Genomic DNA, 13,841 nt, shown 5'->3' on the forward strand with positions numbered 1-13,841 from the left:
GGTTGTGGGGAACCTAAAGTCTATCCCAGGAGACAAGATAGGAGACACACTGGACACTTTTACACCAAACTCTCTGCAGGTCTTTAATCTTACAGCTGTATGTACATTAATAATATCCATCCATCCAACCAACCAACTAACCAACCATCCATCCATCCATCCATCCAACCAACCAACCATATATCCATCCATCCAACCAACCATCCATCCATCCATCCATCCAACCATATATCCATCCATCCATCCATCCATCCATCCATCCATCCATCCAGGTGCTGCTTTTCTACTTTTATTCATTTACTTTTATTATTTATTAAATACTCTCAAATATTTTTTTTTTATATTTATGCATTTAATAATAATATAAATGTAATAAAATATTTATTAAAGTTAAGCGGTGTTTATTGAATATTTTAATCTTTGTAGGGTTTTTTTTTAAAGTATAAATAAATTTAAAATTTGCTTACAATGTGATTTTTTTTTTTATTCTGATGGTGGAACTGTAATGAAGTTAATTGTTCATTTTGTACTTTTTTGACTCACTCTGGAGCTTTTCCTCTGCCGGTATGAAGACGGTGTCAGAGTCCTTTTTGAGGTCACTTGAGGAAACTCCGTCCGGCAGAGACACGGTGAAGGCCTCGGCGTTGTCCTCCGGGTTCAGATCCTCTTCGCTCAGCTCGTCGTCCTTCGACACGGAGGAGAAACCTATGCAGTAGGTCTGATATTCTCACTTTTCCCTCTGCACATCGTTATTCTCCGAGTCGTAGAGACACTTCGGATTCTGCTCTGCGTGACACTCGTACACGACTGCGGAGAGGAACATGGGGTCAGAGGGGACAGGGGACAGAAAAATGCCTCATCTGCTTCCTTTACCTTTAAGTAGCATCTGCCTTTAAACTTTTTTCCCCTACTATAGCATTATCGTTATATATAATCTGCTATGAGTCAAGAACTCTTATCTGATCTCTTAGTAAGAGATTATTTTCTGTGAAACTTTTTTCTAAATGATTCTATGGGAAGAAGACGAAGACGAAGACAAAGAAAAAGAAGAAGAAAAAGAAGAAGAAGAAGAAGAAGAAGAAGAAGAAGAAGAAGAAGAAGAAGAAGAAGAAGAATGACAGCACTTCATGATTATAGAAGTCAGAGCCACAGAGTTGGAGTCATTCAGAGGTTGGTCACAGATAGTTTTATGGTGAGATTAAAGATATGGGTGAAAACCTCCGCTAGCTGTGTGACCCACGCTTCGAGGACATGACGATGTTATGACAGGTTTAAAGTTAAAGCTCTAATGAAATCAGAAATACTCATGTTTCGTTCAACACACTGAGCACTGCTTCACCTGATTGTTTAGAATCATTTATATTTTGCCTATCCAGTGTCACCTAAATGAGGATGGATTCCCTTTTGGGCCTCTTCACACTTTCTTTGCCTTGCTAATTAGGAAAGGATTTAAAATTGAACATTTATATCCAGATTTCTGTAAATCAGCTTTGTGACAATTGTTAAACGTTCCATATAAATGAAATTGAATTGAATTAAACTAAGGCTCCCTCCCAGGGTTCTCCATATGGCCGTCTGGGTTTTCTCTGGATTCTCTGGGTTTCCTTTTACTGTCCAAATTAGTCAGTAGATGGACATTTTGGCCAGTGAGTGTGTGCATGGATGGAGTGGAGTCCCACCCAGGGTCTATGTTATAGGAGCTATAAACAAGGAGCTTAAACATTATAGGAGCTATCGTCTTTTTGTCTCTCTTGAAATAGCTGAATACATATAATACATATACTCTTCTGTCTTAAAGACTGTTAAAATGTTGGAAAACTTATTTCTGTACAAAGCAGGGTTTTCTGGCATTGCTGTTCCGGCAAGTTCTGAAACCAGAGAGGCTGAGGTAAATATTTGTTAACATAAATCCACACAAATAATTATAATCACATAATCTTCTCTGTCATTGGCTTTGGGCTTTATTTACTTATTATATTGTAAAAAAATATATATAAAATCTTAACAAGTAAAACCGAATAATCATTATAAACGTAGTCGACTTTTATCTTGAAAACAACGCTATGCTTCTATCTGATTGGTTTATTCCATTGTCCAATAGGAAGTAGCGTTAGTACTCGGGTCACCCGGTTACTGTTGTTATCGAAGCGGCACGTGTGGACGAGCTGAAGAAAAATAGTTACAAAATGGTAAGATAAATCATCTAGATTTCAAAAATCACTTAACATTCACGATGTTTAGTTAACAAGCTAAATGGCTGCTGTGGAAATTACAATCAATCCGGCCGTTAACGATTGATTTCGTACATTATGTTGGGCTGCGTCCCAAATATCTTTCTACTAAGATTACTAGTGCACTAAGTAGTGTACGAAATAACGGATGTTTCCGCTGTTGTAGTGCACAAGTGCGCCGTATAGGGAAGTATTTGGGACGTGGCCTTCGTTTTTAAAAGCCATGCTACATTGCTCATAGTTAGCACGCTGTATTAGTCTTGTGGTTCAGATAAAATGAAGAATTATGTTTTATAGCCACACGAAAGAGAAAAAAAACAATTGTAATTTAAAATATTTCGATATAAAGATTATTAAATGAGCTCTGGCTAACAGCGTCCGATAGCATTTTTCTTAGCTAGCGTAGCTACATTCTACATGAAAGTAATTAAAGTGGTCTTGAAATTAAATTAAGTGTTTATTAGCGTAATGGACACTAATATGGCGATATATCTGGGGGAAAATGTACATATTTCTTATTTTAATGTCAAAGTGTGTCAGATAAAATTCTGATGAATCAACCTGTACTAGTCTTGTGTTCAACCAATTAAAATCTCCAGAGCGTTTAATGCCCCGCCTCTGGGGGGCGTGTCTCTCCACACACACACGCACTTTTCTAATTTATTAGTGTACATTTTATTTAAGCAGTGTGTTAAAAGATATATATACACTGCCCGTCCAAAAAAACAAAAAAAAAGTCACACTAATATTTGGTTGGACCGCCTTAAGCTTTGATTACGGCACGCATTCGTCGTGACATCGTTTCGATTAGCTTCTGCGATGTCACAACATTTATTCCCGTCCAGAGTTGCATTCATTTTCCGCCAAGATCTTGTATCGATCATGGGAAAGTCGGACCGCTGCGCAAAGTCTTCTCCGGCGCATCCCAAAGGTTCTCAATAGGGTTAAGGTCTGGACTCTGTGGTGGCCAATCCATGTGTGAAAATGATGTCTCATGCTCCCTGAAGCACTCTTTCACAGTTTTAACCTGATGAATCCTGGCATTGTTGTCTTGGAATATGCCTGTGCCATCAAGGAAGAAAAAAAATCTATTGATGGAATAACCTGGTCATTCAGTATATTCAGATAGTCAGCTGACCTCATTCTTTGGGCACATAACGTTGCTGAACCTAGACCTGACCAACTGCAGCAACCCCAGATCATTGCACTGCCCCCACGGGCTTATACAGTGGGTATTAGGCATGATGGCCTCTCTTCTTACCCTGATACGCCCATCACTCTGGAACAGGGTAACTCTGGACTCCTCAGACCACATGACCTTCCTCCACTGCTCCAGAGTCCAATCTTTATGCTCCGTAGCAAATTGAAGCCTTTTTTCCGATTAGCCTCACTGATAAGTGGTTTTCTTAAGGGTACACAGCTGTTTAGTCCCAATCCCTTGAGTTCCCTTCGCATTGTGTGTGTGGAAATGCTCTTACTTTCACTACTAAACATAGCCGTGAGTTCTCCTTTTGTTTTGTTTTTTTACAATTTGATTTCACCAAACGTTTAAGGGATCGCCGATCACGATCATTCAAGATTTTTTTCCGACCACATTTCTTCTTCAGTTTTAAATAATGCATTGGACAGCTCTTAACCCAATTTTAGTGGTTTCAGCAGTCTCCTTAGATGTTTTCTTTGCTTGATGCATGCCAATAGTTTGACCCTTCTGAAACAGATTAACAACCTTTGCACAACCACTGGATGTGTCTTCCGACATGGTTGTTCAAGAATTGAGAAGCTACTCCTTGCATCAGTTAGGGTCAAATAACCATGCAGTAATTATCCAATGGGAGGCTCTTACCTATTTGCGTAGTTAAATTCAGGTGGTGACCCTTTTTTTTTGGACGGGCAGTGTATATAAACAATCACTGTTTGACCGCAAAACTGAAACCGGAGGGTGCCTATACTTTAATCTTTGCTGAAAAGACAGAGATGCAAACTTGGACGTAATAACAACACAACTATTTAAACAGAGCTACGGGTGCCGTTACTTTATCATTTATTAAAAATACACTACTCACAAAAAGTTAAGGATATTTGGCTTTTGGGTGAAATTTATGGAAAATGTAAAAAGTTCACACTACAATGATATTATATCATGAAAGTAGGGCATTTAGGGTAGGGTGATTTCCTCATCTCAAACAATTTATTGAAACAAAAGGCAATAACAGTGGTGGGTATACCACAACAAAAAATCTCAATGTCTCAATAATTTGTCATGTGCCCTTGACCATCAATTACAGCTTGACAACGACGTCTCATGCTGTTCACGAGTCGACTTATTGTCTGCTGAGGTGGCCCTCAGGTCATTGAGGTTCTGGGGTGCAGGGTTACGAGCCTCTACACGGCGACTCAGCTGATCCCATAGGTTTTCTATGGGATTCAGGTCTGGAGAAAGTGCAGGCCACTCCATTTGAGGTACCCCAGCCTCCAGCAGCCGTTCCCTAATGATGCGACCTCGATGAGCTGGAGCATTGTCGTCCATGAAGATGAAATCAGGCCTGTGTTGTTCATGCAGGGGCACAATGACTGGATTAATGGTGTTATTCAGGTAGTATTGGCTTGTCACTGTACCATTCACAAGATGTAGGTCAGTTCTGTATTGAGTAGACACACCTGCCCAGACTGTAACACCACCACCACCAGTGGCTGATGCATAGCGCTCTCCTTGACGTCTCCAGCATCATTGGCGGCCATCATTTCTGCTCAACGTGAATCGACTTTCATCAGAGAACAGCACTGAGGCCCACTGGTCCCTCGTCCAGCGTAAATGCTCCCTGGCCCGACACCTGTGTCTGGTGGTGTGGTCAGGTACCCTTGCAGACCACGCTGATGTAAACGGTTTCGAATGGTCTGACGTGACACTTGGGTTCCTCTCACCTCCCTTAAATGTGCCTGGAGTTCAGTGGCATTCATCATCCGGTTCCACAGGGCACTGTTCACAATGAAGCGGTCATCAACGTGGGATGTGGACGTCCACTTCTATGCCTTTCTGTGACTCTTCCAGTCTCTCTGTATCTCTGTCCCAACCTGCTGATGGCACTCTGTGACACTCTAAGCTCATTGGCCACTTCCCTCTGAGAACATCCTGTTTGAAGCCTCACAATGGCGAGGTACTGTTGATCAATTGTTAGGTGCGGTCTTGGTCTCATGATGTCAAAATGTGAACAGCATGATGAAGAGGACTGTTTAAATACCAATTCTAATGGAACCAAAAAATTTATTGGATCAAACTCCAGTTGTGAATTTTGCCGTTAAGCACCTTGTTAGAGAACAGCAAGTTATGCAAAAAGTACTGAAACACTGAACAGTTGGACATGTGCATTCAAAAGTGTAGAGAAGGTCAAATTAAGTTCACCTGGAAAGGTTATAGTGCATTTTAGGTGCATCCTGAAATTTCACCCGAAAGCCAAATATCCTTAACTTTTTGTGAGTAGTGTATAATAAAGTAAAGTTAAACCGTTTGGTATTTACTTCAAGAGGACAAGAATCTTACATGTCAGTGTAATCCTATCTATTGAATAGCACCCTGTGTTTTAACTACATTCAAACTTTTGCCATTGAAGCTAACATGGCATTAAAAAATCAATCAAAAAAAAAAAATCAAGAGGACAAACAGAAGATTAAAAAATAAAGAAGAAAAACATCTGGTAGAAAAGTGACTTCAGTTGTGGCTTTTGACCAATCAGTATCCTGCACCGTTTTAAGCTCCGCCCACACGACCCAACCTCAGTGCCAGCTTGTTGGTGATTAAAAACACAGCAGAGGGTTGTGGTGTAACGTACGGTGCTGTGGATAATAACAGCGCTGCTTTTCTAACATTGCTCCTGTCCTGCTGCGTGTTCTGTTACAGTTACGGCGCGAGGTTCGACTCAGGAAAGAGTACCTATACAGGAAGGCCCAGGAGGACAGACAGCGCTCCATAGAGGAGAAGAAACAGAAAGTCAAATCTGCTTTAGATGGTGAGTCTTATATTCTTATATATTCTTACATATATGTACGCTTATTTTTGGTTAAAATATATATAATTATAAAAACAACATTCTGGAGAGTGTAAGATCTCTTCCTTTTTTTTTAATTAATTAATTAATTTATTTATTTTTTAAATAATAATTGAGAATACTTGCCCCGCTAATAGTACTAGACAAGACAATATGCCTCGCGCTGTACGATTTAGTTCATGGTCTGCAAGCGCAACACAAGTGACGCATTAACCTATAAAACTTTTTCTTTGACGTCTTGATAAAATGACAAAACCTCAATTTAACTGGAAATCTCTGAAAATTTTAAGATATTTCAAATCATTCCGATTCGAGACAATATCACAAGGAAGGGCATCATGATCTCATTTATCCCAATGTCGACATTAATTAAATTCAATCCAGTTTTATTTTTTTATGACACTTTATTTCGCTCGGCTCGCACAACACTAAAATTCCATACGATTTCGTTTCAGTGTGTGACTGTGTGATAGATAGATAGATAGATAGATAGATAGATAGATAGATAGATAGATAGAATTGTGATGGCTAGACCACTGGATCAGAGCATCTCCAACACTGCAGCTCTTGTGGGGTGTTCCCGGTCTGCAGTGGTCAGTATCTATCAAAAGTGGTCCAAGGAAGGAACAGTGGTGAACCGGTGACAGGGTCATGGACGTCCAAGGCTCATTGATGCACGTGGGGAGTGAAGGCTGGCCCGTGTGATCCGATCCAACAGACGAGCTACTGTTGATCAAACTGCTGAAGAAGTTAATGCTGGTTCTGATAGAAAGGGGTCAGAATACACAGTGCAGGACGGGTCAGGGCTGTTTTGGCGGCAAAAGGGGGACCCGGGCAGTATTAGGCAGGTGGTCATAATGTTATGCCTGACTTTATTGATCCCATTAGGGAACAACTTTTGTTACAGCAGCTTAGACAGCTACAAGATACAACACACACAAAAATGAGTTGTATTTATTAGGAAATATTCTGGCGGTACATCGGAGCTGAAACACGGAGCAGTTCTTGTTTCATCTTTTCAACTCCTAAACGTCTGTATAAGAGTTTTCTTCTAGCTTCAGAAGTTTAGACGTTTACATTTCACCAATCGAGACGTGTGGCCAAAAATCTATTTTACATTTTATTAAAAAAAAAAAGATTATTATTCAAAAATTGCTTTTACATTGGAAATATTTAAACTTTAAAAAATAAAAATAAATAAAATTTGATCACAGAAGTTTTTTACAGAGAGATTCAGTATGCATAAATAAATAAATAAATAAAAATAAAGTAAGCAAGTAACTAAGTAATAAATAAATAATGAATGAATTAAATAAATGGATTAATTTACTAAGTAATAAATAAATGAATTAATTTGTTTTTGTATGTATGTATTTATTTAAAATTTATTTTCCCTCTCAGTGCTGATTTTTTTTCTTTCTCTAACCACACATTATGTAACCTTTAATCCGACTCTCTACCTCACTTCAGTTGATTTTCTTCTTCGTCCGTTTGTTACGTCTTCATCTTCTTTCTTTATCATAAACAGCGTTCAGACCTTTTCTACCGCGATTATTCTCAGATGTTGATCTTGAAATTAAAGCCTTTTTTTTCCCCCCTTCCACAGAAAACCATCTGATACCTACAGAGATTCGCAAACAGGCTTTACATCTGCAGAAGCTCCTGGAGTTTGATGACGAGGGTGGAGATGGTAAATCTTCATCACTGACATGATCTTTTAAGCATTTACCTGGTTAAAGAGTTGTAAAAAACAGCATAGAAAATATCAACACCGTCCTAAACGTCTCTGGAAGTCACGCAAATCTTTAATAACAATTCCTCTAATCTGACGATTTCTGTACCAGTTTTTAATAATCTCCTGATTGTGATGGAGATGGTGAAGACTGTTAGACACCTTTTCTGATTTTTTCTCTGTAGCCTACTTGATGAGTTTTTCCTCCATTATGACCACATGCTGCTTTTAAACCATTATCTTATCTTTCATATCTATTGGAATAACCACAGGCCTTGGGTTAGGTTAGGGTTGGGTTTTATCAGACTTGTTGGTGTTTAGTTTTTTTCCTGATTTAATGCAGTATTAAAGCGGTTTAAGCAAAAGTATCAGACTTGATCATTTGGTGTAGAAGATAGAGACAGACAGTATTCATCCTGAACCTAAACTGATATAACTGTTGTGTGTGTGTGTCTGTATCTGTGTGTGTCTGTCTGTCTGCCTGCCTATGTGTGTCTGTTTGTCTCTGTGTGTGTGTGTCTGTCTATGTTTGTGTCTGTTTGTGTGTGTGTGTGTCCATCCCAGGCGTCAGCTCGCATATGGACGACGAGTACAAGTGGGCCGGAGTGGAAGACCCAAAAGTCATGGTGACGACATCCAGAGACCCGAGCTCTAGACTCAAGATGTTTGCCAAGGTGATTTTTAAAATTTTTTATTTTATTTATTTTTTTTGTGAGTTTGTTGATGTGTGTAAGACATCATGTAAAAAAAACCTACCTTTAAACACACAGCTTATGTGCTTGTTAACCACAGGAAGTGAAGCTGATATTCCCAGGGGCCCAGCGCATGAACAGAGGAAACCATGAAGTTGACACGCTGGTGCATGCGTGCAAGGCCAACAGCGTGACTGATCTGGTGATAGTGCACGAAACCAGAGGACAGCCAGGTAAAGACATTTAAAATCCTCATCTGGTGTGATCTTTTCTGTATGCACCTCCATGCTGAGTGTCCCTGTGCCTTTTTTAATGTCCTCAGACGGTCTGATCGTGTGTCACCTGCCTTTCGGACCGACGGCGTATTTCACTCTGTATAATGTAGTGATGAGACACGACGTCCCAGACATCGGCACCATGTCCGAGGCCTTCCCCCATCTTATCTTTCATAACTTCACCTCTCGCCTCGGCAGACGGGTGAGTCACACAGGAAGACATCGTCTGGTCAATCACCAAACAAAAAAATACTCAGTGCTCACCACCAGTTACATTCTTAGACAACATTTATCTTCTAGTGTAGTTGCATTTAATTTTTTTATTTTGCATATCAAAGTTTATACATGTTTTTAATCCATTTATGTAGAATAGCCGTTAGATCTGTTACTGTGTACAAAGTTACAATGGAAATGGTGCCAGAGCTGCTGTTATAGAAGTACACTATATTGCCAAAATATTGAATTCAGGTGTTGGACTCGGGCCCCTTAGTTCCAGTAAAAAGGAACTCTTAATGCTTCAGCTTCATACCAAGACATTTTGGACAATTTCATGCTCCCAACTTTGTGGGAACAGTTTGGGGATGACCCCTCCCTGTTCTAACATCACTGTACACCAGTGCACAAAGCAAGGTCCATAAAGACATGGATGAGTGAGTTTGGTGTGGAGGAACTGGACTGGCCTGCACAGAGTCTTGACGTCAACCCCATAGAACACCTTTGGGATGAATTAGAGCGGAGACTGTGAGCCAGGCCTTCTCGTCCAACATCAGTGCCTGACCTCACAAATGTGTTCCTAGAAGAACGGTCAAAAATTCCCATAAACACACTCCTAAACCTTGTGGAAAGCCTTCTCAGAAGAGATGAAGCTGTTATAGCTGCAAAGGGCGGGACAACTCCATATTACATTCATGTGCATGTAAAGGCAGACGTCCCAGTCTTGGCCTGGCTCACAGTCTCCGCTCTAATTCATCCCAAAGGTGTTCTATGGGGTTGAGGTCAAGATTCTGTGCAGGCCAGTCAAGTTCCTCCACACCAAACTCACTCATCCATGTCTTTATGGACCTTGCTTTGGTCACTGGTGTGCAGTCATGTTGGAACAGGAAGTGGTCATCCCCAAACTGTTCCCACAAAGCATGAATTGTCCAAAATGTCTTGGTATGAAGCTGAAACATTAAGAGTTCCTTTCATTGGAACTAAGGGGCCGAGCCCAACCCCTGAAATCAATGATTTGGAGGGGTGTCCCAAAACCTTTGCCAATATAGTGTATGTAGCATAGCCGCTAGATCGGTTCCCATGTACAAAGTTACCACAGAAACGATGCCAGAGTTGCTGTTATAGAAGTAAATCAGTATTTTCTGGCCAATCAGATTCAAGCATTCAACAGCACTGTGGTATACTGCGAAGTTAAAAACATGCATCCTTTTAGAGTGCATAATTAAGTCAGATGCTCTGAAGAGGCACAATCTCTAATCAGTTTTCCTGAAAAAAATGGCAGATTTCTAATCCTGATGTTGACATATGATGATGTTTATTGGGTGTTTGAAGCCTATTATGTGATAATGTGCAACCAAGTGACCTGCATCTCAGTTTTTTTTGTCAGATTTTTTCTCTACCCCTTTTGAATTGCCTCCATAATACTCAAATGCTGGTTGTCTGGCCAAAGGGCAGAAGGGCCTTAGTAAGAGATGTGACCAAGCACCTGATGGTCAGTCTGACTGAGGTCCAGAGATGTGTGGAAATGGGATAAATTTCCAGAAGCACAATCATCACTGCAGCCCTCCACAGATCTTTTTTTGTCCGATTTTATTCTACCGCTTTGAATTGAATCATTGTTTTTAAGCCGCACAGTTTACAGACCTCAAAGTTCTCTAAGTACGCGAGCAGCTAGCATAAACCATAAAAGTGTTTAGTTTGTCTTATTCTTTATTTGTTTATATTAACTTTTCATGTTGTGGAAAGTTCTTAAAACAATTGAGCTCTTGTTCCCTCTTATTTTATAGCAGATATAAACATTAATTCAGTTATCATCCTTTCTTTTGTCCCCTCTTTCTTTCTTGAGGTTGATAAGATATAAAACGCAGCATGTGATGCTATGCTCTGGATGTTTTGGTTAGCTTCACTTTCTCTCAGCCATAAACATCATTTAACCAAACATTTTCTCCTTCAAAAGTTTCATATTAGAGTTAGATGTATTAGACAGGAATAAAAAAAATTGAGCTTTTAACTATTTTTTTCCCCACACAAACATTAGAAAAGTAAAAACATTGCTAAAACCGGCGATGGCTGGAAATGCAGCGCCGTAGCGGAAGCACCATCTGATGGTCAACATGTGCGTTACATTTTTAAAATCTCATGGGCTCCATTTCTTTATATGTTAATACCTCCAAAAACGTTTTAGGAGTTTTTCTAAATTAAAAGAATGCGATCGGATAATATTATGGTCCACGGAAAAAAATATCGATTGCATCCACCATTCAGCATGTTCCCATATTTCAGCATGACAACTGAAGGTTACAGGAGATTGAAGATTTCAGACATTCGAGGAGAAGATGCCAACTCCATGTGGACTTTTAGGACAACAAGCTCATAATCAATACACAAAATAACATGGAGGAGTTGGTGTTAAATCTATAAAGAACTCAGATGTTGAGCTAATTTATGAGTTGCTCAGAAGCTCCTGGTTCCACAACTCCAACTGACTGTATATAACTGTAGAAAGGACATTATTTATAATCACACTCTCGGGTGTTTAGAATCATTTATAATCACACTCTCTGGTGTTTATAATCATTTATAATCACACTCTCTGGTGTTTATAATCATTTATAATCACACTCTCTGGTGTTTATAATCATTTATAATCTCACACTGGTGTTTATAATCATTTATAATCACACTCTGGTGTTTACAATCATTTATAATCACACTCTCTGGTGTTTATAATCATTTATATTCACACTCTCTGGTGTTTATAATCATTTATATTCACACTCTCTGGTGTTTATAATCGTTTATAATCACACTCTCTGGTGTTTATAATCATTTATAATCACTCTCAAGTTGTTTATAATCATTTATAATCACACTCTCTGGTGTTTATAAACATTTAAAATAGGGATTTATTTTTCCCTCTTACAGGTGTCCAGCATCCTGAAGTACCTGTTTCCGGTTCCCAAAGACGACAGCAGGCGTGTTATTACATTTGCAAATCAAGATGATTTCATCTCCTTCAGGTAGCTAAACTGAGTCTTTTACTATTGAGCCATTGTGATCATTTGGTTTAGTGTTAGTTTGTGCAGCCTGGATAATTTGAATAAATCTATTATTTGGAGGTAAGCACTATAGACACCCTGATGTACAGTATGTTTTGTTATTTTTTGGGGGCCAAGCACCAAAAATGTGTAGACACTTTCCTGGGATTGTCTTTGTCCCTAACAAATTTGACTTAAAAAAATCACCAAACAGAAATTGATGCAATTTCCATGCAATTGATGCAATTTTGATATACTGACCCCAATCTTGGGAAGGTACCCGAAAACAGGAAGTGAGGCAATATCTCATCAATGGGTTGACATTCCATCCCAAATCCCCAAGCTCTGATGGCTCTTGGTTTTTCCTCTGTCAGTAAGGAGTAGGGAAAGAAAGTGCTTGGCCCCCTTAATCGCTGCTCTCAGCTATATACAGGGGTTGGACAATGAAACTGAAACGCCTGGTTTTAGACCACAATAATTCATTAGTATGGTGTAGGGCCTCCTTTTGCGGCCAATACAGCATCAGTTCGTCTTGGGAATGACAGATACAAGTCCTGCACAGTGGCCAGAGGGATTTTGAGCCATTCTTCTTGCAGAATAGTGGCCAGGTCACTACGTGATGCTGGTGGAGGAAAACGTTTCCTGACTCGCTCCTCCAAAACACCCCAAAGTGGCTCAATAATATTTAGATCTGGTGACTGTGCAGGCCATGGGAGATGTTCAACTTCACTTTCATGTTCATCAAACCACTCTGTCACCAGTCTTGCTGTGTGTATTGGTGCATTATCATCCTGATACACGGCACCGCCTTCAGGATACAATGTTTGAACCATTGGGTGCACATGGTCCTCCAGAATGGTTCGGTAGTCCTTGGCAGTGACGCGCCCATCTAGCACAAGTATTGGGCCTAGGGAATGCCATGATATTGCAGCCCAAACCATCACTGATCCACCCCCATGCTTCACTCTGGGCATGCAACAGTCTGGGTGGTACGCTTCTTTGGGGGTTCTCCACACCATAACTCTCCCGGATGTGGGAAAGACAGTGAAGGTGGACTCATCAGAGAACAATACATGTTTCACATTGTCCACAGCCCAAGATTTTCGCTGCTGGCACCATTGAAACCGACGTTTGGCATTGGCACAAGTGACCAAAGGTTTGGCTATAGCAGCCCGGCCATGTACATTGACCCTGTGGAGCTCCCGATGGACAGTTTTGGTGGAAACAGGAGAGTTGAGGTGCACATTTAATTCTGCAGTGAGTTGGGCAGCTGTGGTTTTATGTTTTTTGGATACAATCCGGGTCAGCACCCGGACATCCCTTTCAGACAGCTTCCTCTTGCGTCCACAGTTGCTCCTGTTGGATGTGGTTCGTCCTTCTTGGTGGTATGCTGACATTACCCTGGATACCGTGGCTCTTGATACATCACAAAGACTTGCTGTCTTAGTCACAGATGCGCCAGCGAGACGTGCACCAACAATTTGTCCTCTTTTGAACTCTGATATGTCTCCCATAATGTTGTGTGCATTGCAATATTTTAAGCAAAACTGTGCTATTACTCTGCTAATTAAACCTTCACACTCTGCTCTTACTGGTGGAATGTGCAATCAATGAAGA

The 13,841-nt window shown here is 40.2% G+C and overlaps 1 protein-coding gene across 2 annotated transcripts in view; it reads left to right on the forward strand.

The window, feature by feature from the left end:
* Positions 1-2,101: 2,101 nt before the first annotated feature.
* imp4 (IMP U3 small nucleolar ribonucleoprotein 4) overlaps positions 2,102-13,841 on the forward strand; it is a 13,462-nt gene continuing 1,722 nt past the window's right edge. For both annotated transcript variants that reach the window (XM_058375632.1, XM_058375634.1), the window contains exons 1-7: positions 2,102-2,189; positions 6,127-6,235; positions 7,881-7,964; positions 8,571-8,680; positions 8,799-8,931; positions 9,021-9,175; positions 12,112-12,206. In XM_058375632.1, coding sequence (XP_058231615.1) covers positions 2,187-2,189; positions 6,127-6,235; positions 7,881-7,964; positions 8,571-8,680; positions 8,799-8,931; positions 9,021-9,175; positions 12,112-12,206 — 689 coding nt within the window. In that variant the 5' untranslated portion in view covers positions 2,102-2,186. The remainder of the gene's footprint in view (positions 2,190-6,126; positions 6,236-7,880; positions 7,965-8,570; positions 8,681-8,798; positions 8,932-9,020; positions 9,176-12,111; positions 12,207-13,841) is intronic.

This window comes from Hemibagrus wyckioides, linkage group LG22 (assembly GCF_019097595.1).
Source record: "Hemibagrus wyckioides isolate EC202008001 linkage group LG22, SWU_Hwy_1.0, whole genome shotgun sequence".
NCBI lineage: Eukaryota > Metazoa > Chordata > Actinopteri > Siluriformes > Bagridae > Hemibagrus > Hemibagrus wyckioides.